The 25478-nt window shown below is 37.7% G+C and overlaps 1 protein-coding gene across 3 annotated transcripts in view; it reads left to right on the top strand.

The window, feature by feature from the left end:
• scai (suppressor of cancer cell invasion) overlaps nucleotides 1-25478 on the top strand; it is an 81243-nt gene that overhangs the window by 12751 nt on the left and 43014 nt on the right. For all 3 annotated transcript variants that reach the window (XR_009817439.2, XM_061980718.2, XM_061980717.2), the window contains exons 2-4: nucleotides 4049-4173; nucleotides 11143-11238; nucleotides 14125-14211. Coding sequence is in view for 2 of the 3 variants with exons in the window: in XM_061980718.2 (XP_061836702.1) it covers nucleotides 4067-4173; nucleotides 11143-11238; nucleotides 14125-14211 (290 nt within the window). In the remaining variant the exon portion in view is untranslated. The remainder of the gene's footprint in view (nucleotides 1-4048; nucleotides 4174-11142; nucleotides 11239-14124; nucleotides 14212-25478) is intronic.

Below are 25478 nucleotides of genomic sequence, written 5' to 3'. Positions count from 1 at the left end.
TTTAAATCCTGTTGTAAATGTTTGTACCTTTAACTGTATTTGTAAATATCCGTAAATATTAGATGGAATTTCATTTGTAATAACTAAATATATATTCCCATTTTTTGGAATAGTTGCAGTTAAGACAAGAAATGAATCACAACAGCAGTAGTCTCCGGACTTTGTTTATTTATCCAGGTAAAAAAAATGCTTTCAGATGATCAGCCAAACCTGCACATTGTTATATCAATTTCTTTTTGCTCTGTTGTCCTGTAATTGTCTTGAGAGTCCTTTTCCTCCTTGATTGTCCTAAACAGAACAGCAGAGCAAACATAAACACAAGATTACATGAGTTAACTTGTTCATTTTGACAGCCTTAAATTTTTTACATCTTTTTTTTTTTTTACATCAATTACATACTGTATACTACCGATATGAGTACCGATGAATACCGGTATCGATTGGTATCGGTATTGATAAAATATTAACGATAGTACTCTTACTTGCCAACCCTCACGGATTTTCCGGGAGACTCCCGAAATTCAGTGCCTCTCCCGAAATTCAGGCGGAGCTGGAGGCCACGCCCCCTCCAGCTCCATGCGGACCTGAGTGACGTGTTGACAGCCTGTTTTCACGTCCGCTTTCCTACAATATAAACAGAGTGCCTGCCCAATCACGTTATAACTGTAGAATGATTGAGGGCGAGTTCTTGGTTTCTTATGTGGGTTTATTGTTAGGCAGTTTCATTAACGTCCTCGCAGCGCGGCAACAACACACAACAACAGCAGTCACGTTTTCGTCTACCGTAAAGCAGTTCGTCTGCCGTAAACAGCAATGTTGTGACACTCTTAAACAGGACAATACTGCCATCTACTGTACATGCATATGTGACAATAACATCTACGGCTTTTAGAGAGTGCAGTGCACAACTGCGCACACAACAAGGAGACGAAGCAGAATGCATCATCAGAGAGGGTGTTCAGCATGGTTAGAAAAATAGTGACAGAGAATAGAACAAGGATGGACAATTCAACCCTTAACTCAACAATGAGTAGATGAGTGTTATGTGTGTGTATATCTGTAAATAAATGAACACTGAAATTCAAGTATTTCTCTTATTTATTTATGTATATGTATATATATATATATATATATATATATATATATATATATATATATATATATATATATATATATATATATATATATATATATATATAGCTAGAATTCACTGAAAGTCAAGTATTTTATATATGTATATATATATATATATATATATATATAGCTAGAATTCACTGAAAGTCAAGTATTTTATATATATATATATATATATATATATATATATATATATATATATATATATATATATATATATATATATATATATGAAATACTTGACTTGGTGAATTCTAGCTGTAATACTCCTCCCCTCTTTACCACGCCCCCGCCCCAACCACGCCCCACCCCCCCCCACCCCACCCCACACACCTCCCGAAATCGGACGTCTTAAGGTTGGCAAGTATGATGGTACTACATCCCTGGCCACGATAAAAATTAAAAACCTAACCAATGTAATTTTATACTTTTATACTTGGTCAACAGCCATATAGGTCACACTGAGGGTGGCCGTATAAACAACTTTAACACTGTTACAAATATGCGCCACACTGTTTATTGAAAGGATGAACTTAATAAAACGAAAAAAGAACATTCAAATAGTCATTCAAATAGTGTAAGCTGCAAGAACTTCCTATTACTAGTATGACTGTTAAGCATAACAACAGACTAAAAAAAATACTATGCTCTCCTTGTGTCTCCTGGAGTTTTGTTAGGTATAGCGTTGCATTGTACAGGATTGAGACTATGCTAGAATCTGAAATGACTCCACAGTGCCGAATGAGAACCTTTTTTGAGACAAGTTTGATGGGTGAGTCTCACCATTACCAATAGGGATGATATAATTTATTTTTTACCTATACAGTACCAAATCGGTACTAAAAAGGGAAAACATACACATTTTGTTTAAAACCAAAGCATGGTTATTGTTAAGGATTTTTTGACATGCCAGTTGAACTGAATTGTAAATTGAATACTTCAATAATGTAAATAAAATGTTAAGTGACACATTTAACAATATCAAATATACACCCCACAACATAATGTCATAATTATCACAGCATAATCAAAATAATTACAGAACACACTGAATGTGCTAGAAACATGCTGGTGAAAGGTATTTTACTGAGATCCTTATTTTGTAAGACAGGTTTTAATGTGCAGCGCTTTTATTGTGAAGGCCGGATGTGGGATGTTGGTCATTAGGGTGTCTTTACGACAAATGTGTTTTAAAGAGAGACATGGCTGTGTTCAGATAAAAAGTACTATATGTCTGCTGTCCTTTCTCAACATGTTACAAAACCATAGGTTACACTTATGTTGTACTTTGACGTTCATAATTTCAAGGTTTGCGAATCAACTTGAATTTGTCTAGTTATTATACATCACTTTTAAAGTTACAGTCGTGATCAAAAGTTTACATACACTTGTGAAGGACATAATGTCATGGCTGTCTTGAGTTTCCAATCATTTCTACAACTCTTATTTTTTTGTGATAGAGTGATTGGAGCACATACTTGTTTGTCACAAAAACATTCATGTACTTTGGTTCCTTTATGAATTTACTATGGGTCTGCTGAAAATGTGACCAAATCTGCTGGGTCAAAAGTACACATACAGCAATGTTAATATTTGGTTACATGTCCCATGGCAAGTTTCACTGCAATAAGGGCCTTTTTGTAGCTATCCACAAGCTTCTGGTTGAATTCTTGACCACTCCACTTGACAAAATTGGTGTAGTTCAGCTAAATTTGTTGGTTTTCTGACATGGGTGTGTTTCTTCAGCATTGTCCACACATCACATCACATGGACAAAGATAAGACCTTCTGGAGGAAAGTTCTGTGGTCAGATGAAAAATTGAGCTGTTTGGCCACAATACGTTTGGAGGAGAATAGGTGAGGCCTTCAATTCCGGGAACACCATTCCTACCGTCAAGCATGGTGGTGGTAGTATTATGCTCTGGGCCTGTTTTGCTGCCAATGGAACTGGTGCTTTACAGAGAGTAAATGGGACAATGAAAAATTAGGATTACCTCCAAATTCTTCAGGACAACCTAAAATCATCAGCCCGGAGGTTGGGTCTTGGGCGCAGTTGGGTGTTGCAACAGGACAATGAGCCCAAACACACGTCAAAAGTGGTAAAGGAATGGCTCAATCAGGCTACAATTAAGGTTTTAGAATGGCCTTCCTAAAGTCCTGACTTAAACCCTATTGAGAATATGTGGACAATGATGAAGAAACAAGTCAATGTCAGAAAACCAACACATTTAGCTGAACTGCACCAATTTTGTCAAGAGGAGTGGTAAAAAAATTCAACCAGAAGCTTGTGGATGGCTACCAAAAGCGTCTTACTGCAGTGAAACTTGCCAAGGGACATGTAACCAAATATTAACATTGCTGTATGTATACTTTTGACCCATCAGATTTGGTCACATTTTCAGTAGACCCATAATAAATTCATAAAAGAACCAAACTTCATGAATGTTTTTTGTGACCAACAAGTATGTGCTCCAATCACTCTATCACAAACAAATAAGAGTTGTAGAAATTATTGGAAACTCAAGACAGCCATGACATTATGTTCTTTACAAGTGTATGTAAACTTTTGACCACGACTGTATATCGTGAACCATTTTGGTCACAGCATGCAAAGGGCACAATTGTCTGAATGATTTTGTGTATGCTTATGCAACCACTTGTCTACATTGCATGCTCATTTATAATCCAATGTACCGTGCCCCAGTCCGCCTTTTCCAATTCTGCTGGGGGGATGTCCAAGGTTGTGTACTCGGACAAGTCAAACAATTTGGACATTGGGTATGAAACTAGCTTTAGCACGGTACTGACTGCCACGCGTGAGTGAATCCTCACATCCCACCAACCTTGTTCAACATTGTCATGTTCAAGAGTGTTAGCAGCAGTATACCATTAGTTTTTTTTGTTTTTGTTTTAGGTGTAAAGGATTGCTGCCATGACTGGAGCTGATGCCGAGGATGATATTCCTTTAAACGAAAGGAAGACTGTCACAGATTTTTGCTATCTCCTGGACAAATCAAAACAACTTTTCAATGGACTAAGGTTAGGCTTTATTAGCTCTGTACTTTTCTGTTAAATTTATGATTGCATTTTGAATTAATCATTTCCTTTTATTTTATTTTTAATAGTATAATGTTTGACCTCCTTGGTCTTCTCAGGAAGTAACCACATTGTTTTGTTTCGGAGTGGACTTACAGGAATTATTCCACATGGTCAGGACTGTGAGTTCTAGTCAGTAGTCTCAAATTAGGTTGTGTTTCAATATTGGCTTATTTATTTTTGATTAATAAAAAACTAAATTAAAATAGCAATAAAAACCAACAACCTAGCAGCACCAAAGCTATCCAGCGTCCTCAAAATGAAGAGAGCATTATCTGATGTTGATGTGTACACAGATATTTAGACAAGGTTTAGCCAGTGGACTTTGTCTCCACTTTAAATGCTCCTGCATCACAGACGTACTACAATGAATAGCCAGTTCCACTTTGCAAACTGAGCAAGTTCTTTTTGATGTTTTTTTTAGGGTGAAACGTTCCCATACTTCGGATGTTTTTGCTTGCAGTGTTGTTGCAGTCTTCCTTTTGCTTTCCGCTCCCTGGTCGCGCTGACCTGAGCAATGCTTGTTTCCTTTCATAAAAACACGACTGATGAAGTGACAGACTATTATCGAAAAATGTATTTGTCTGCAATCAATTCTATTATTGATTTTTGTCGACAACTCCGACAAATCGTTGCATCCCCAATCAACTAACACCGAGATATGCAGAAACTTATCCATCAAACTAATGTCAGTACGTGCTTTTTACTGGGATCCCATTGGATGCATTTTTACAAACAAACACTTTTTGTAAAAAATAGGACAAATACTGTACAATAATATAGTAATTCCAAAAAATCAGGACCAATAATTAACTAAAATAAGATGCGCTATCAACAGGCAACAAAGCTCCTCGCCAAATCTCTGATGATGAACTCTGTTTACCACAATAGTTTTGTTCATTGACCGCATTACGGCAGATAGTCCTTTTACAACTGAGACCGTCCATCCATCCATTTTCTACCGCTTGTCCCTTTTGGGGTCACGGGGGGATGCTGGAGCCTATCTCAGCTGCATTCGGGCGGAAGGCGGAGTACACCCTGGACAAGTCGTCACCTCATCACAGGGCCAACACAGATAGACAGACAACATTCACACTCACATTCACACACTAGGGCCAATTTAGTGTTGCCAATCAACCTATCCCCAGGTGCACCATGGCTTCAAATTTGGAGGTGCTGATTCTCATCCATGAGTCTTCATACTCTGCTGTAGACTGGCCCAGTAAATGCTGAAGGTCACAGCCTAAATGTGATCCACCAAAGTCAACATCTTTGCTGCACCTAGAAATTATGTTCAAATAAATAGTAACAAAAACTGGTGACAGAGGGCAACCTTGGACATTTTGTTGAATGGTTGTGCAGGGAACATTTGGTCGATGGTAGGGGTCCCTGAAGCCCATTCTGCGAACACATCCTGCACAGGACATCGGAAAGTAGACTATTGAATGCCTTTTTCCAAAACCATCAAACCTGTGGACTGTTTGGACAATTTCTTGTACCCCGTAGTACACATATTCAAGAATATAGAGGTCGTCCAATGTTCTACAACCAAGTCAAAAACCATATTGGACCTCTGACTAACGGCCAAACTCTACGAGCTGTCTTTAAACTCTCCTAGCTCTCCAGCATTATGGAATGGTCAGATAGGCTAGGGAGTTTGATCCCTGTATTGTTAGAACAAAACCTTCTGATCCCCTTTTTAAAGGAGAACTGGACTTGTTTTTTTTAAATGTTGTCTATCGTTCACAATCTTTATGAAAGACATGATGACGATGTATTTTTTTAAAATGTATTCTAAATAGTCAATAAATGCAATCAAAAGTCAGATTACAATGGAGCCTATGGGAGCCGCTCTATTCTGCCTATAAAGCTCCTAAAAAAATATCCAAGCAAATCCATTAGGGTTGTACTGTATATAGATCTGGGGTCCCCATTACATCGATTGCGAGCTACTGGTCGATCGCGGAGGGTGTGTCAGTCAATCGACAGCCAGGCATTAAAAAATAGTCCTAAAAATTAGTGATCATCATTCTTCACTATGACATCACTTTCGTCACTTGATTGACATCCGTGGCACCCGAGGATCTTGTGAGATGACGCTGGGTCTTGCGAGCTCAGTATTTGGAAAAAAAAACGACTGACAGGAAGGCGAGAAACACTTTTTTAATCAACAGACTCTCGCACCGTATATGTCGTCAAAAACCTAAGGACCGACAGCACAGTTCATGTCTTCACAATAAAAGTGCTGCTCAATCCTGCCTGCGCTAACAAAACAAGAGTCTCAGAAAGCTAGCGCACACAAGCTGGCAAGCTACGGAGTTTTCCGTCAATGTATTTCTTTGTAAAGTGTATAAAAACAAGTATGGAAGCTGGACAAATAAGATGCCAAAAACCAACCACTTTATTTTTAACCTCCAAAATGTGGAAGTTATCAGCACTACTGTGAATCCTGTCTGATTCCAATCAATGCAAGTCATTATAATAAGGTAATACACCAACAGGTGCAACTCATCAGTTGAAGGACTATCATTTTTGACACATCTCTTAAAGATTGTGTGGAAGCTGGGAATGGTACTTCTGGAATGGTAGACTGGCAAAACCTATTTGAAGGGGAACTGCACTTTATTTGGAATGTTGCCTATCGTTCACAACCATTAGGAAAGACATGACAGATACATTTTTTTAATGTATTCTAAATATATGGATGATAAAAAAAATGCCTGCAAAATGCAACAAATGGGAGTCACCGTTGTAGCCTTCAAAGCCCTCGAAACAACTTCAAAAACCTCCATCGTTGTTTTATATAAACACTGCAAGTATATACAGTATACAGTACAGGCCAGAAGTTTGGACACACCTTCTCATTCAATGCGTTTTCTTTATTTTCATAACTATTTACAATGTAGATTGTCACTGAAGGCATCAAAACTATGAATCAACACATTGGACTTAACAAAAAAAGGTGAAATAACTGAAAATATGTTTTATATTCTAATTTCTTCAAAATAGCCACCCTTTGCTCTGATTACTGCTTTGCACACTCTTGGCATTTTCTCGACAAGCTTCAAGCACACCTGTGAAGTGAAAAACATTTCAGGTGACTACCTCTTGAAGCTCATCGAGAGAATGCCAAGAGTGTGCGAACAAGTAATCAGAGCAAAGGGTGGCTATTTTGAAGAAATTAGAATATAAAACATGTTTTCAGTTATTTCACCTTTTTTTGTTAAGTTTATAAATCCACTTGTGTTCATTCATAGTTTTGATGCCTTCAGTGACAATCTACAATGTAAATACTCATGAAAATAAAGAAAACACATTGAATGAGAAGGTGTGTCCAAACTTTTGGCCTGTACTGTGTATATGTACAAACCCCGTTTCCATATGAGTTGGGAAATTGTGTTAGATGTAAATATAAACGGAATACAATGATTTGCAAATCCTTATCAACCCTTATTCAATTGAATGCACTACAAAGACAAGATATTTGATGTTCAAACTCAGAAACTTTTTTTTTTTTTTTGCAAATAATAATTAACTTAGAATTTCATGGCTGCAACACGTGCCAAAGTAGTTGGGAAAGGGCATGTTCACCACTGTGTTACATCACCTTTTCTTTTAACAACACTCAATAAACGATTGTGAACTGAGGAAACTAATTGTTGAAGCTTTGAAAGTGGAATTCTTTCCCATTCTTGTTTTATTTAGCGCTTCAGTCGTTCAACAGTCCGGGGTCTCCTCTGTCGTATTTTACGCTTCATAATGCGCCACACATTTTCGATGGGAGACAGGTCTGGACTGCAGACGGGCCAGGAAAGTACCCGCACTCTTTTTTTACGATGTCACGCTGTTGTAACACGTGCTGAATGTGGCTTGGCATTGTCTTGCTGAAATATGCAGGGGCGTCCATGAAAAAGACGGCGCTTAGATGGCAGCATATGTTGTTCCAAAACCTGTATGTACCTTTCAGCATTACTGGTGCCTTCACAGCTGTGTAAGTTACCCATGCCTTGGGCACTAATGCACCTCCATACCATCACAGATGCTGGCTTTTGAACTTTGCGTCGATTACAGTCTGGATGGTTCGCTTCCCCTTTGGTCCGGATGACACAATGTCGAATATTTCCAAAAACAATTTGAAATGTGGACTCGTCAGACCATAGAACACTTTTCCACTTTGCATGAGTCCATCTTAGATGATCTCGGGCCCAGAGAAGCCGGCGGCGTTTCTGGATGTTGTTGATAAATGGCTTTCGCTTTGCATAGTAGAGCTTTAACTTGCACTTACAGATGTAGCGACAAACTGTATTTAGTGACAGTGGTTTCTGAAGTGTTCTTGAGCCTATGTGGTGATATCCTTTAGACATTGATGTCGGTTTTTGATACAGTGCCGTCTGAGGGATCGAAGGTCACGGTCATTCAATGTTGGTTTCCGGCCATGCAGCTTACGTGCAGTGATTTCTCCAGATTCTCTGAACCTTTTGATGATATTATGGACCGTAGATGTTGAAATCCCTCAATTTCTTGCAATTGCACTTTGCGAAACGTTGTTCTTAAACTGTTTGACTATTTGCTCACGCAGTTGTGGACAAAGGGGTGTACCTCGCCCCATCCTTTCTTGTGAAAGACTGAGCATTTTTTGGGAAGCTGTTTTTATACCCAATCATGGCACCCACCTGTTCCCAATTAGCCTGCACACCTGTGGGATGTTCCACATAAGTGTTTGATGAGCATTCCTCAACTTTATCAGTATTTATTGCCACCTTTCCCAACTTCTTTGTCACGTGTTGCTGTCATCAAATTCTAAAGTTAATGATTATTTGCAAAAAAAAAAATGTTTATCAGTTTGAACATCAAATATGTTGTCTTTGTGGCATATTCAACTGAATATGGGTTGAAAATGATTTGCAAATCATTGTATTCCGTTTATATTTACATCTAACACAATTTCCCAACTCATATGGAAACGGGGTTTGTATACTATAGTAACCAACACCTTCATAACAATATGTAATATGTTCAATATTTGCCGTATTTTGGTCATTTTATGCAGTACCGGAACTTCTTTTCTCAGTGCATTTATTTCCATTTCCATAGCAGTGCACTTTCGGCAACAGATGTGTGTTCCTACTTCTGGAAACAAACTAAAGTGTGTTGTAATTATGGCAGACTTGGTAACAGACAACAAAGACGACTATTTTTGGACAAATGAGGATTCAGAACCATATCGTTTTTAACCTGCATCTACGGAGGATCAACTGCTGGTTATAGAAACAAACACGAACAGAGGGTGAAACCAAGAGAGTGAGGTTGGCATGACTTAGTGGTGTAAATGAGGAACCCACGCTATTCTGACATAAATGGAGTGCTTAACCAAAGTCAACTTGAAAAAAATTTCCCCAAGCTAGCTGGACCAAATAGACAACTGTCTATTGAGTGAGTCACTATATTATTGATCATGATACATGCAGCACACCATGCTTGTTATTACAACTCCGTACACTGTCAAGCTATCTGTGTACTAACCAAACACGAAATGTGGGCTAATACTTTACAGATACTGTAGTATGATCATGTTGTTTAGTCAGCACGCATTACTGTACTATTGCATTGTTTTGTGCATTACAAACTCAAAAGTGATTCAGCTGCTGACTTACATCTTGCCATAGTGAGCTTGCGGATAATACCGTAGCATGCCGTCGCACAGAAATTGTGTTACTATACTTGATAAACAGTTCCTCAGGGTTCGCTCTTACTAAAACAATGTCGCGACAGCTTTATTATACAGGTTAAGGAACGTAAATTAAGTGTTGTTGGCGGTTTTTGGATGCAATTTTAAAGTGATTTAGAGGCAGAATGGATTGCTCCCATTTGCCAGCCACCAAGAACAATTGATTTTTACTAATTAGAATGCAAAAAAACTAAACCTTTTGTCATCTTGTTTCTCATTAGGATTGTGAACGATAGACGACATTCCAAAAAAAGTGCAGTTCCCCTTTAAGTGATTGTAAATGTAAAATTGAGAGTAAACATTTTGACACTTTTGAGTTCCACAATAAAATGGTCAAATACACTTCAGCTCGCTTAAAAAAAGTTAAAGTACCAATGATTGTCACACACACACTAGGTGTGCCGAAATTATTCTCTGCATTTGACCCATCACCCTTGATCACCCCCTGGGAGGTGAGTGGAGCAGTGGGCAGCAGCGGTGGCTGCGCCCGGGAATCATTTTTGGTGATTTAACCCCCAAATCCATCACTTGATGCTGAGTGTCAAGCAGGGAGGTAATGGGTCCCATTTTTATTGTCTTTGGGATGACTCGGCCGGGGTTTGAACTCGCAACCTACTGATCAGGAAGTTGCTCTTTGTGTTGTCTAATGTGTGTCTGTCTTGCTGTAATTTTTGTGTTTGCACTGTTATTGTAGTTAAAGACATTCAAGATTGCTTTTATATATTTAACAATTAGCATGGGCCGCAATTGCACAAAACTGTGAAGTTAAGTAGATTGCTTGCACTAAAACAGTATCAACAGTGCTACAAAAAACACTTACTTAATTTAACATAAATCATTTTAATAATACACAATTATATGATTTGACGTTAAGCAGTAACACATTTTGTATTCATAAAGGTAGGTTTTTTATTTTCTAACCTTTTTGTTGTCATCAATTACTGGATTCAGCACAGGTAATAATTTCTGTGCCCTGCCTTCCATTACTTACAGTAAGCATTATGTGGTGTTTCAAAAACTAAATTTCCTTTGATTTTAAACTGCTGTAAATGTCATATTCTTACATTGGCTCAACATCATGAGTCATTTTAAAACTACAAATGATGTATGATAGTTTGATGAACCTTTAGTGAATGCATAAGATGATCTTTTCCCTCTCATATACTAAAATGTCTTTGCCGCAGAGACCTTCCCCAGTATGGACACAAGCAGTGGCAGTCCTACTTTGGGCGGACTTTTGATGTTTACACCAAGCTGTGGAAATTTCAGCAACAGCACAGGTGATTCTCTTTATTTTTATCTGTGGTTATTTTGCATGTCTTATCTCATGTTTTTAGTTTAGAAGTTTCAGTTTCAAGTTTTCTTAAAAACTTAAGGAAAAAAAGTCAGGTTACAGTGGGAAGTAGTGAGAGAAATTTGCGATTCTGAAACGTATCGCCATTCGGACGTTGACAATTGTAAATCCAGTGTTCTCCATACATTCTTACATGGCGGCTTGCCAAAGATAAATTAAGGGCCACCACAAATTCCCCAAAAAATGCAAAAAAAACCTAAAAAGTGGCTAACTTTTTTATTCCATTTTTAATTTGGCTTTATAAGAAGGTAACATTTCACCTTACAGGTGATATATGTGCTGTCCTCTCTTTCAATCATGTTCCACATAATATTGACCACGTTAGTTGTTTTAAAATTTGAGTTTGAACTTTGACCAACAGCCTACTGTAGCTGCTAGTCAGCAGTGCAGTGCAGAATCAGAATCAGCATCAGAATAGTTTTTATTGCCATTGTTTGAGAATGGGTTCACAAACTAGGAATTTTAGTTCGTGCAATCGTGCAACATATAACACAGAATAGAATATCATGAGCTGTAACTGAGCTATCAGATCTTGTTATTGTTCATGTGCCTGACCAATAACAAGATCTGATAGCTCAGTTACAGCTCATGTTATTCTATTATGTGTTTTATGTTGCACGATTGCACCAAGTAATGCTTGAGGGCCACCACAAATTCCCCCCAAAATACAAAAAAACCCTAAAAAGTGACTAACTTTTTTATTCCATTTTTAATTTGGCTTTATAAGAAGGTAACATTTCACCTTACAGGTGATATGTGCTGCCCTCTCTTTCAATCATGTTCCACAGAATATTGAGCACGTTAGTTGTTTTAAAATTTGAGTTTGAGGTTACAGCTGGCTGGCCTAGTAGTATAAGGTTAACGGTCAATATTCGCTTCTACAAAAATGTTATGCTATATGCATGTAAGTAGAAATGCATTTGCAGTTATAATTTGTTTGGTTAAAATCTCATTTGTTAAACGTTTGTACAAGTTTAAAATGAATGTAATGCAAAAAAGATTGGCCATTGTATGTTAGCATTAAGCTGATGGCATAAATGTCAAACTGTATCCTGTATTATTTTTCAGTTTAAACCAGACCGTATTGTTGATTTAACATAATTCTTACATGTATGTGCACTTCAAGTGTATGTTCATGATTTTCCTGTGTGTTTACTTTTACAGTAACTTCATAAACAACCTTTTTGGGGGGGAATTTTGCCTTTAAATCACGGTCTTAATGAAAGACAAGAACACATATGTTTCTTTAAATGCATTCTAACTCGTAAATAAATGTAAATAAAAGTCTGCTAATAATGGGGTCAATGGGAGGTCCTCTGATTCTGCCCATAGAGCCCTCAAAATACCTGTCCAAAAACGCCGCCAATACCCAATTTGTATTTCGTCACCTGAATACTAACCAAGTATTAGTGATATCGTTATTATAGACGCTAACGTTAAGGACCTATTTTCAGCAGCGCATTGTCTCAGAGAGCTGACTTCTTTATGCTGCTGTATTGACGTCACCAGCTGGTGAGGTGCTTCTCTCCCTTGGAGCTCGTGAAAGTTTATTTTAGATTATATGTCAGGCTTCTCACCCAGATAGTAAAAGGGTGGGGACATAATCCTAATAGTTGGTCAACTTTGACAGCCAATTTAGACCCGGTAATGACGAAAAAGACCGAAAAGACACTTGCTTTCACCCCCTTTTTTCTTTACAAGGATTATGAGTCATTCTTCATCTAAACAAGAATATATCAATATCCTAGTGAGAGCAGGCATTGTACAGTAAGTGATGTTTTATTATGTTTGTTGTCTCTCATGAAGTCTGCAGTGAGTAATAATCAGTGATGTTGAAGGAAAAAGGAGGTAAAAAGAAGGGAAAATGTTGTTATTCGTTTGTGAAATTAATGCGCCGCAAAATAGTGAAAAGTGAGCAAAATATGTAAATATTACATGTTATTATGAATGTGCCTGTTATTACATTATATATTTACTTAAATTGTATGTATAAAACCTCGAGGGAGGTTTTTGGATGTTTTTAAGCACATAATAGGCAGATTAGAGTGACTACCATAAGCGCCATTGTAAGCAGACTTTTGCTGGCATTTTCTCTTTTAGTTAGAATGCATAAAAAACTGGGAAAAAAACGTTTGTCTTAGATTGTGAATAATAGGCAAAATTCCAAAAAAGTGCAGTTTCTCATCTCCAATTCAAAGGACTGTTTATCTGCTAAACTAACATTCATGGAGGGCAGAATAATGTATGTAAATAAACCACGGTTGTACAAAGTGCAGTCTGTTACATTGAAAATAAACAGCAACAATTGAAAAATAGAGCAAAACAATACAAGAAAATAAACAGCAACAATTGAAAAATAGAGCAAAACAATACAAGAAAAAGATATGTTGACACCAATAACTGATAACACAAATTTGTCGCACAGATTTTTCTTTAAAAGTACAAAAAGTACATGTCCGTATACTGTGTTTTTGTTTCTTTTGTCTTTTTGAAAAACAATACATGCGATGCAAATTATATAAAGATGTCATCTTGATACCGCCAAGCCCCAAGTACAAATAGATTGACGTTCTGTGGAAACACTGGAATCGATTTCCTAGTGCCCTAATTTAAGTTATTTAAATCAGATAAATTCAGTAATGCAGGCGGTTCTAAAATGTGGAACTAAGAAGTCTGAAGAAAGTGCATCTGGTTGCTGTCCCCTAGAATGACATATAATCACCCACTGTTTCTGTACTTTGAAGGTATTGCAAACAAATTATTTCATGGTCTACACATATTCATTCATAGATTTTATTACATTTTATTACAGGCAGATTCTGGACAACCGCTATGGCTTGAAGAGATGGCAGATTGGGGAAGTTGCATCCAAAATTGGGCAGCTGTACTACCACTACTAGTAAGTTATGCATATATTTAGTTTTTTTTTCCGAGGGCCAGATGTTTTTGCTGTATATACATATTTTTACTAAATTGAAATAGTCCAATGTACAATGGTTGATCGTATTAAAATGGACATTTAAAGGGAATTTTGTATTTTACTGAAAAGTAATGCCAGATCAAATTGGTCTCCACAATATGTTTTGCATTTTTTTTGCCTTACTTTACTCATTGAAAAAGTGCTATATACATGTAATCTAATATTACTACAGTGGAAAGTTAGAATAGTGAACCGGAGTTGCCCATAAGAAACATTTTAGATACGAATAATGGGTTCCAGCCTCCACAAATGTCCATATTTTAGTGAAGATCTGTACAATTTGAGCACAATATAAAGTGTTATACAGTACTGTATATCAAACAAATATAACGAGGTGATGGATCAACTTTCTATGTAATAAAAAAGTTAAAACACACCAACATGCTGTATGCTCTGATCTGCTTACACAAACATCACAAAATCGTTAACTTTAACAACCACATTGCTACAAAAATAAACATTTAAAAAAGTAAAATGTACCCACATTAACAATGGCAGAGAACTGACGAGAAAGGAGCAGACAGAAGGAGAAGGAACAGGGCGGGGGGAGTGGAGGGGCATCTCTGCGTGTTTGTGCTTTGGAATGAGGGAACAGATGGTGTCTTCTCCTCTGCTGTGATATAATTCTGTTCTGGTATCTTTTCCCAAAAAAAGACCGGCCTAATCACAATTTAAACCTGCCGTGGTTACTTCCTGTACTGTGGTCATGCTTGTGAGCGCCATTAATGTATTTCTCGGAAGTAGTCTTATTTTTACTCCACAACAATTCCCTCCTTCTTTCCATGCTGGTCTGTTGAGTTTTTGAGACTCTCATTGAGTTAGTAAAATTTACAAAACTTGTCAGAAAGCGGAAAAAAAATAAGAAAAGGCACACATGCTGGAGTTTTGAGACGGGAGTCCTCCTGCGCAGCAAGTGAAGTGGAAGGCTCTGCCTCCCCAAAAAATGTTTGCCGCCTGAATGAAGCAAGAGACATGGTTCGCACACAAAGGCATATTTAAAAACTGGTTGTCCTCAAATTTCCTCCAGATTAATTCAAACAAAACCGAAACTCTGATAATTGCTCCCGATAAAAAAATCCCCCTGATCAAGAACTCCCTTGGTGCTCTGGGTGCATCTGTTAAAAGCAGCCTCAGAAACCTTGGGCTTGTGTTGGATCAGTCCATGTCTTTGGAGGGTCACTGTCGTCAACTGACCAAAAACTGTTTTTATCATCTCAGAAATATTTCTAAAGTAAGAAATTTGTTGTCAAAATTGGATCTCGAAATGATAATTTGTTCATTTCGTCTCGCATTGACTATTGCAATTCTCTTTTCACTCTTTTCAACAAGTCAACACTAAAGAGACTGTACAAAATGCGGCTGCCAGACTTTTGACCGGTGCACCCAGAACAGCCCATATCACCCCCGTTTTATCCAGTCTTCATTGACTTCCAGTTAAATTCCGCATTGAGTTTAAGACATACTTGCCAACCCTCCCGGATTTTCCGGGAGACTCCCGAAATTCAGCGCCTCTCCCGAAAACTTCCCGGGGCAAATTTTCTCCCGAAAATCTCCCGAAATTCAGGCGGACCTGAGTGACGTGTTGACAGCCTGTTCACACGTCCGCTTTCCCACAATATAAACAGCTAATGATCGAGGGCAAGTGAGTACGTAATGTTTATGTAGGAACTTCTGATCCTAATTCAGACTCCCAAATTAGAGCTCCCGTTTTCTTATTGATTTTATAATGTATATTTGTATGTGTGTGTTCTGAAATAGTGACAGAGAATGGAACAAGGATGTTTCAACCCTTAACTCAACAATGAGTAGATGAGTGTTATGTGTGTGTATATGTGTAAATAAATGAACACTGAAATTCAAGTATTTCTTTTATTTATTTATATATATATATATATATGTAATAAAATATATATATATATATATATAGCTAGAATTCACTGAAAGTCAAGTATTTCTTATATATATATATATATATATATATATCTTAACCACGCCCCCAACCACGCCCCCGCCCCACCCCCGACCACGCCCCCCACCCCCCACCCCCCGAAATCGGAGGTCTCAAGGTTGGCAAGTATGGTTTAAGATTTTAGTTCTGACATTCCGTGCGTTGCATGGTGGAGCCCCTCAGTACATCACTGACTTGCTATGCCCCTACTCTTCAGGGCGCAGCCTCCGGTCTTCAGGCCAGGGTCATCTAAAGATCCCAAAAACTTATTTTAAAACCAGTGGAGACCTGGCATTCCAGGTTATCGCTCCCAGACTCTGGAACAATTTGCACCAGTCCCTCCGTGATCTTTACTGTGTTGAAACTATTAAGACACATTTGGAAACTTCTCTTTTTAGTAAAGCTTTTAGTTAATGCACCTTTTAACTATCATTTTTAATCCACTTTGTATCCTTTTTATCATGTTGCTCTTGTTGTTTGAAATTAAATTGTTGTTTTACTTCACCTATGTTTTGTACAGCGTTTTGTGATTTTATCTGTGAAAAGCGCTTTTTAAATAAAATTTACTTACTTACTCACTATTTAGCTTAATCAAAAAGTGCGTAAATCGAAAAGTTTGCATATAGAGGGGTTAAATCGAGGTTGCACTGTAATATTATTAATAAATAAACGTAAACCATTTCCTTCATGTTTTTGCACTTTTTTGCCAGTATGGATATGAAATGGGTCTTTAAATTGTATTCATTATTGTCTTTAAGAGTCTTAAAAAAATTTACTTTTTGAAACTTTCAAAGACACTCATTACCAAATAAATCATACAAGTATGTATGATTTGTGCAGATATCGTATCAAATTGACATTGGCATCAGCAAATACTCAAGTCTGCTCGTGAACAAGTTGTATCGGGGCACCTCTAGTAATAAGATAACATGGCTAACTGTGTCAAAGGCAGAATTCAGGATTAACAGAACCAAGACCAAGACTTTGCCTGTGTCCGTTTTCTGATGGATATCATTTGTCACCTTGATCAGAGCTATTTCAGTGCTTTGGTTGAGCCTAAATTGGAAATTGGAAATGACAGCAGTTTTTAAGGCATTTAGCAATGTTCCAGTCTGAAGTGAGATGTTATCTAAGTTAGATAATTGTGGTAAAACTGCTCAGCGCAGACTTTACAAATATAGGCAGGATGTTGATAGACTAAAACTGGCATTTTTTTAAATTGAATGGAATGCTAAAATGGGTGTTTTCGACTATTTTAGTCTGATAGTGGTCGATCTACAGCGATGGATGCTTATTACTTAGATTTGTTCGCTTCTCTGGGTTTCTGGCCTGCCACCTTTCTCCTCGCATTCGATAGTGTAGGGAGGTCTGCGAGCTCACTTTGTTTCGAGGGAGGTACTTCGCCCATCCCTCCTACCTGACGGATAATTCGAACGCCTCTTGATTGACGTGAACGCTCAAAACCAAGAGCAAAACAAGGGCGGAGGAGGGGTGTTCAAACTGAGTCCAAGTCTATGAGCATGAACTGATGAAGCCTACTTAGATAACAGGCAAAACGTCTTCTAAGACAAACCAAACATTCCAGTTGTGATTGATTGAATGCCCTGAGAATACACTGACCTGGAAGAGAACATCTAAAGATATATCTTTGACTGTTTTGTCAGGAGTGAAATATGCTAGCTTTAGTTGTCTAGCTGGCTGCACTGTAGCTATTTGTTTTCTCTGAATTTTTTTGTATTTCTAATGCCTTGAACTTTATCCATCCATCCATCCATTTTCTACCGCTTATTCCCTTCGGGGTCGCGGGGGACGCTGGAGCCTATCTCAGCTACAATCGGGCGGAAGGCGGTGTACACCTTGGACAAGTCGCCACCTCATCGCAGGGCCAACACAGATAGACAGACAACATTCACACTCACATTCACACACTCGGGCCAATTTTTTTAGTGTTGCCAATCAACCTATCCCCAGGTGCATGTCTTTGGAGGTGGGAGGAAGCCGCAGTACCCGGAGGGAACCCACGCAGTCACGGGGAGAACATGCAAACTCCACACAGAAAGATCCCGAGCCTGGGATTGAACCCCAGACTTTATCATGAAAGAATATTGCGAATTTACTAAACTTAGATGTCGAAATGACTGGAGGGTTTGTTAATCAGTTTACGGTAACAAAAATGACATGAGAGGTGTTACTACAGTTTGTAATGACTCCAGAAAAAATAATGTTTAATTTTAGATAGGGATGGACCGATTATCAGCCGGGCCGATTATCGACGCCAATATTTGGCATTTTGATGTATATCAATATCTGCCTTTGTTTATTGGTATCGGCCAAAATGTATATATTTTTTACAAACAGAAATACATTAGCAAATACAATATATACTCATATATATGATATATGATATTAGTATTTAGTATTTCAAAAATGTGATAAGTAGAGAGTAAGTTAGTAATAATAACCTATGCTCTTTTCTGCTAAACTGCGCTGCGGTGCTCAGACGGCCAACCCCCTTCCAAATATTGGTTATCGGCCTACTGATAGTCGGTATCGGTCTTGAAAAAAGCATAACGGTTGATCTCTAGTTTTAGACTGCAATATTGTTAAATTAAGAACACTTACTGTAGATTCCTAATGAAGCCTTAGCTTGACGCTCCTCTACTTTCTCCTGCTCCCGCTTGCAAACAAAACTCCAGACGCTCCTCTTCGTTTTGTATAGTTTACTTGTCAACTTAATCCTTCAAAAACTTAAAACAATAACCATGTGGGAACAAATGAATGGCAAAATAATGCGAGTTTGTTACTGTAAGAAAGAGTTAGAAAAAGTAAGAGTAAAAAAATGTAAAAGTGAGGTCAAAAAACTGTGTGGCTCGATTCCCCCATACCTGACTGCCATTACGCACAATACATTGTGTCCAAAACCCTCTTACCACACAGATCCTTCCGCCATATATGCAATTAAACAGTTACATCATCAAATTATTTAGACAAATGTAATAATTACAAATAAAGTGTACCTTATAATTATTCTAAACATGTAAATAAAGTAAATAGTCCCATTTTGGCTGAACAAAGCACCTTCCATAAAATGTAAATTAACTTAAACAGCATTTAGGCTCCTACACTTACTATGTATGTCTATATTGTGTGCTATTGTGTGCTGAGCTGTTGTGTTGCTGCTAGCAGCTAGTAGCCAATTGTCTACCATGTTTAGTAAACGATAAATAAAATTCAAGAAAAGACCAACCTTGTGTGCTTATTGGAGGACATTTAGATGTTAACGGGCTGTCTGGGTTTGCACACGTAAACGCTCTGCAGGACTGCTCGTATTGGAGATTATATCGGTGATTTTAGATGCAAGCCAATATCATATGATACATGTTATTTTGCTGATACTGGACTGATCAACTATTGAGTTCCTGCAAATGGGAGTAGTAAAAAAATAGCTGTAAGTGTGTCAAGACGAACCATTAAGATTGTCATTGTCCAAACATTTCTGGACGTAAATAAGTAGAGTATATATTTTATGGGCCTGGTCTACTAAAGATTTGCGTGTAGTCGTGTACTAAAACACATGCAAACTTGATAGCACACGCAAAGCTGATTTACAAAGGCCATAAGCATTAAGGATTGCATCTCCTAAAATAAGCAGCGCAATCCCATCAGCGTGACTGTATTCATGAAAATGCAGAATATATGCTCATTAGAATAGGGCTGGGGCGGATAAAACGATATCACTATATATCGCGACACGTAATATCAGTATAAAATGCAATCGATAAAATATTCCATATATATATTTATATTTTATGATCGGAAGAAACCAGAAATTATGAAGTAAGATGCGTTTGATGAAGCACACATGATGATAGCACACGCAAAGCTGATTTAAAAAGGCCATAAGCATTAAGGATTGCATCTCCTAAAATAAGCAGCGCAATCCCATCAGCGTGACTGTATTCATGAAAATGCAGAATATATGCTCATTAGAATAGGGCTGGGGACGATAAAACGATATCACTATATATCGCGACACGTAATATCAGTATAAAATGCAATCGATAAAATATTCCATATATATATTTATATTTTTTGATCGGAAGAAACCAGAAATTATGAAGTAAGATGCGTTTGATGAAGTCACTCACCCTTTGAGAACCCAGCAAACAGGAAACAGGACGTGTCACTGAGCAATAGTAGGGAAACACTAACAGCCAATCAGTTAACAGTATTCAAGTCAAGTATAAGTCAAGTCAAGTGATTTTATATGTACCTGAAGGTACATTTATTTTGCAGTGTAAAATACAAGAGAATGACATATGCAGAAAAACAAAGGTTTTACCACAAAACAGATCACAACATGACTAACATGACAAAGTACTCAACAGGCTGCCTGGGACCAGGACCAGTAAAAGAAGAAAGAAAAAGTCACATGAACAATAAAAGTAAAAGTCGAGTAAAAGATAGTAAAAAAAAAAAACTATGATAAAACTACCATGAATTAATAAATAGATGAAAATAAATAAATATGTTCAATTTAGCTATAATTTGTTAAAAAGAATAACTGCGGCTTGAACAAAGTTGTTCCTATACCGAGATGTTCTGCATCCTGGGACCCTAAGCCTCCAACCAGACAGGAGGAGCTGGAACTCACCATAAAGAGGATAGGAGAGTTCGGCTGTTTGTATATGTCCGTATACTGTTTAGAGCTGGTTGTATAAGGACTCCAAACTCAGCTCCTTCAGCGGCAAATCTCCAAACCATGACATCAGACAAAAAGATAAAACCGATTCAATAAAAGCCTGATAAAATAAATTCATCATGGATTTTTCAACATAAAGGAATGACAATTTCCTTAGACATTGAAGACGTTGCATACAGCATCACAGTTATCCTTAAAATTCAAAGTATTGTCAATAATTGTCCAAAGATATTTATAGGATTGCACAACTTTGACAGTTTGTCCCTTAAAAATGGTTCCCTCATGAGTAATTCCTGCCTTCCTTCTAAAACCAGTAATCATATTTTTTGTTTTCAGATTGTTCACCTGTAGATATGATGCATCACACCACTTGACATAATCATCAACAATAGGCCCATGTTTGTACTTATCGCCCTGAAGGAGACTGACATAATTGTCAGTCAATCGGACTATTTTAAAGTATGCAGATGACACAATAATTTGTGTCATCTGCATACTTTAAAATAGTCCGATTTTTAAAAGGCGTGTTAAAAGCAGATTAGAAGTCAACGAATAAAAAAAGGGCATGACACCTATTTCACTGCAGGTGTTTAAAAAGAAAATAAAGCAGAGTAAGTGTGGTGTCCTCCACTCCACTTTTAGGCCTATAAGCAAACTGCACTGGATCAAGAGCATGTTCAATGTTTTTTTACAAGTTCTCATCGCACCAGCCTTTCAATAGTTTTCATTGGCAGAGAGGTCTATAGGTCTAAAAATCATTTAAAAATGTTAGGACGACTGGATTTGCTGGCCCCACTATGGACTGGACTCTCACACTATTATGTTAGATCCACTATGGACTGGACTGTCACACTATTATGTTAGCTCCACTATGGACTGGACTCTCACAATATTATGCTAGATCCACTCGACGTCCATTGCACCGGTCACCCGGGGGGTCCCCACATCTGCGGTCCCCTCCAAGGTTTCTCATTGTCATCCTATTGGGTTGAGTTTTTTCTTGCCCTGATGTGGGATCTGAGCCGAGGATGTCGTTGTGGCTTGTGCAGCCCTTTGAGACACTTGTGATTTAGGGCTATATATAAATAAACTTTGATTGATTGATTGATTGATTTAGGGACTGGGACAATTATAGCATCTTTACAGACGTTGGGGTTATGCTGGTTTTCTAAAGATTGGTTAGAAATAGATGAGCTCGGTTCTTTTGCACAAAACTTCAGTATTCGACCACAAATATAATCTGTTCCAGGACTCCTGTTTATTTGTGTGTGTGAAAAGGCTATCTCAACATTTTTTTGGATTAATGGGAAGGTGTTGGATACTGTGAAGTTTGAGACTGAGTTCTTGTATTTCCTTACTAAAATCAAGAGTATCTAAACGGTTATAAAAACAATTAAGGGCATTAGCAAAATCAGAGTCGGAACTAAAATGATTTAAAGTTACATGTGCACTAGTGTTTACGTTCTGGGCGGCGGCTAAACTTTTCATGTTGGACCATGCTGACCCAAGGTTGTTGGCAGCCATTTTGTCTTCCATTTAGGACTAATAGCCCTGTTTTGATTCCAAAATTTAAATTTTCAGCTCCTTGGAAGCCAACTGAAAATCTTACACAAACTCAAATGAAAAGCAATTTTCCTTTTCTGCATGCTTTACTTTACTGACTTTATGACCCATGGCTTATTCGGATAGATTTTAACCCTTTTACTAGAAATAATCCTATCTCTACAAAAGGCAGAATACTGTATGAGCAAATGACATCAGTAAGTTCATCCAAGTCATTAGAGGACTGCTTGAACACACCCTAGTCAGTGCAGTCAAGGCATTCCTGCAGGGAGAGCACATATTCTTCTGATCACACTTTCACCGCCCTGGTTTGCACTTTTTAACTTTTTAACCCTTGTGTAATGTTCATATTGTTGTTACTCAGTCAGCATTTGTGGGTCTGATGGACCCGTTGCATTATGTGGCTTTTAATGCCTCACAATCAAACACTTCTTTGTTAAAATACTGAACAGATGTTTACCTTATCCCAATAAACATCTGTTCAGTATTTTAACATAAAATATGAACGTTTCACAGAAAATTTCTCTGCCAGTTTCTGCATCCCACAGGGATTCTTCTTTTGTGTTTGTGCACCTGCGGTTCCCACACAAGGTTGCAACATTGTTTGTCAACACTGTCTGCTCTCATTTTCTCGCACATTTGACCCTCTGATGTTCTGTGTACCTACGCTCTGTCCTCCTCCTGTCTAGGCCTGCTGTGTGTGTGTGTGTGTGTGTGTGTGTGTGTGTGTGTGTGTGTGTGTGTGTGTGTGTGTGTGTGTGTGTGGTACACAGAACATCAATTTCCACACTTCTATTAGCCCCGGGTCCAGTGGACCCGGCCGTCTTATACAGTATGTACGGTAATAGAAATGTGTAGGGGGGGTGTATGGTGTGTGGTCATTAAATATGTATTCTGATATATGTTCTTCACAGAAAATGAGCCAAAGTCAGTGAGTCTCAGTTTGAAAAAATAATTAATTGTATTATCTTTATTTTAATAAAAAATGAAAACAGGTCCCACAAACCCAAACACCACACAAGGGTTAAACAAGTCTTGTAGATGGGCAAAAGGTGCATGCAGTTATAATCCGCTGATCTCAAAGGGGGAAGAGGGAGGAATTTAAAAGCGTCTTTAAATGACCCATAACAAAGATCCAAGGTTTTGTCCCGTCTGGTTGGACTTTTTTCGGGTTACATGGTTAAAATCCCCCATTATAAAATTGGCAGCATCAGGCGAAATAGATTGCAGTTTATGAATGACATCAAAGATGATGCCTGAAGCAGAAGCAGCATTTCCCTTTGGGTGGATGTAAAAAGTCATTAAAAAAAGTTCAGGAAACTCACGTGGCAGATGAAAGGGGTGCAGATTTGATCCCTGATAGTCACAGAGCTGCAGTATTGTTTGTTGATATACAAACAGACCCTGTCTCCTTGTGTCTTCCCCGTCATGTCAGCCTTGCGGTCAAGACGAAAGGGAACCCAAAGCCATCGATGAGCAGGTCCGAATCCTGGTCTTGATCCATGATAATATAACATCAAATCCTTTAAAACGAACTTTGGCAATTGAGATGTGACATTTGTCACGCGAGTCTGACAAGCAGAGTGAAGCTGCAGCAGTGCGTCTCTGGAGTAAACATACCGTGTTCTTGCCGTATTGACAGCACAGCTGACATCGGTCACAAGTAAACAATGAGATATAAGCCACAGCAGGGCCAGATAAAAGATTCCAGTCAGCAGCAGAAGATAGATAGATAGATAGTACTTTATTGATTCCTTCAGGAGAGTTCCCTCAGGAAAATTAAAATTCCAGCAGCAGTGTACAGAATTGAGATCGAATATAAAAAGTAAATAATGGGGGGATAAATGGAAACAAAATAGAAAAATATTACAATAAGAATAAAAATAAAAAGCAACAATGAGAATAAAAATATAACAGTAAAATAAGAATATAACAAGAGTAACTAGGCAGTAGTGACCATGTTGTGAAAAACTATTGCACTGTTATTGTTTTGCATCCCCTGTCATCTTAGCACCCCCCTTCCCCTCCCCAGAGAGGAGTTGTACAGTCTAATGGCGTTTGGGACAAATTAGTTTTTTAGTACGACAATGTAAAACTCACAACTCACAAAAAACACAGAAAAGCATGTAGAGACAATTAATACAAGATAAAAACATACCATAATAACAGAAACTTGTCTTTGGTTTTATTGGTTTTAATGCACTTCCAATGTATCCGTTTAATGAGCAGCTTCCCAAACTACTCTGTGTAGTGTTCAATAGCGTATACACTACTGCCATGTAGTGTCTCAAAATCTGCAAAAACCTTCAAATCTACTTAAATTATTTAATTACCTTCGCCGCACCCATCCTACCTGGATAGCAGACACCTTCTCCGCTGTTAATAAGTGGTAAACTAATGTACTGTAATTATTGACAGGCTTAAATAAGTCATGAAAACGATCAATAATTATCAATATCGATCAATATAAAAAAATGTACCGTATTTTTCGGAGTATAAGTCGCACCTGCCGAAAATGCATAATAAAGAAGGGAAAAAACATATATAAGTCGCACTAGAGTATAAGTCGCATTTTTTGGGGAAATTTATTTGATAAAATCCAACACCAAGAATAGACATTTGAAAGGCAATTTAAAATAAATAAAGAATAGTGAACAACAGGCTAAATAAGTGTACGTTATATGAGGCATAAATAACCAACTGAGAACGGGCCTGGTATGTTAACGTAACATATTATGGTAAGAGTCATTCAAATAACTATAACATATAGAACATGCTATACGTTTACCAAACAATCTGTCACTCCTAATCGCTAAATCCCATGAAATCTTATACGTCTAGTCTCTTACGTGAATGAGCTAAATTATATTATTTGATATTTTACGGTAATGTGTTAATAATTTCACACATAAGTCGCTCTTGACTATGAAAAAAAATGTGACTTATAGTCCGAAAAATACGGTATATCGTTTT

The sequence above is a fragment of the Nerophis lumbriciformis genome, linkage group LG20 (assembly GCF_033978685.3).
Source record: "Nerophis lumbriciformis linkage group LG20, RoL_Nlum_v2.1, whole genome shotgun sequence".
NCBI lineage: Eukaryota > Metazoa > Chordata > Actinopteri > Syngnathiformes > Syngnathidae > Nerophis > Nerophis lumbriciformis.
The sequence above is the reverse complement of the archived record's forward strand: the minus strand, read 5'-3'. Positions and strand labels throughout refer to the sequence as shown.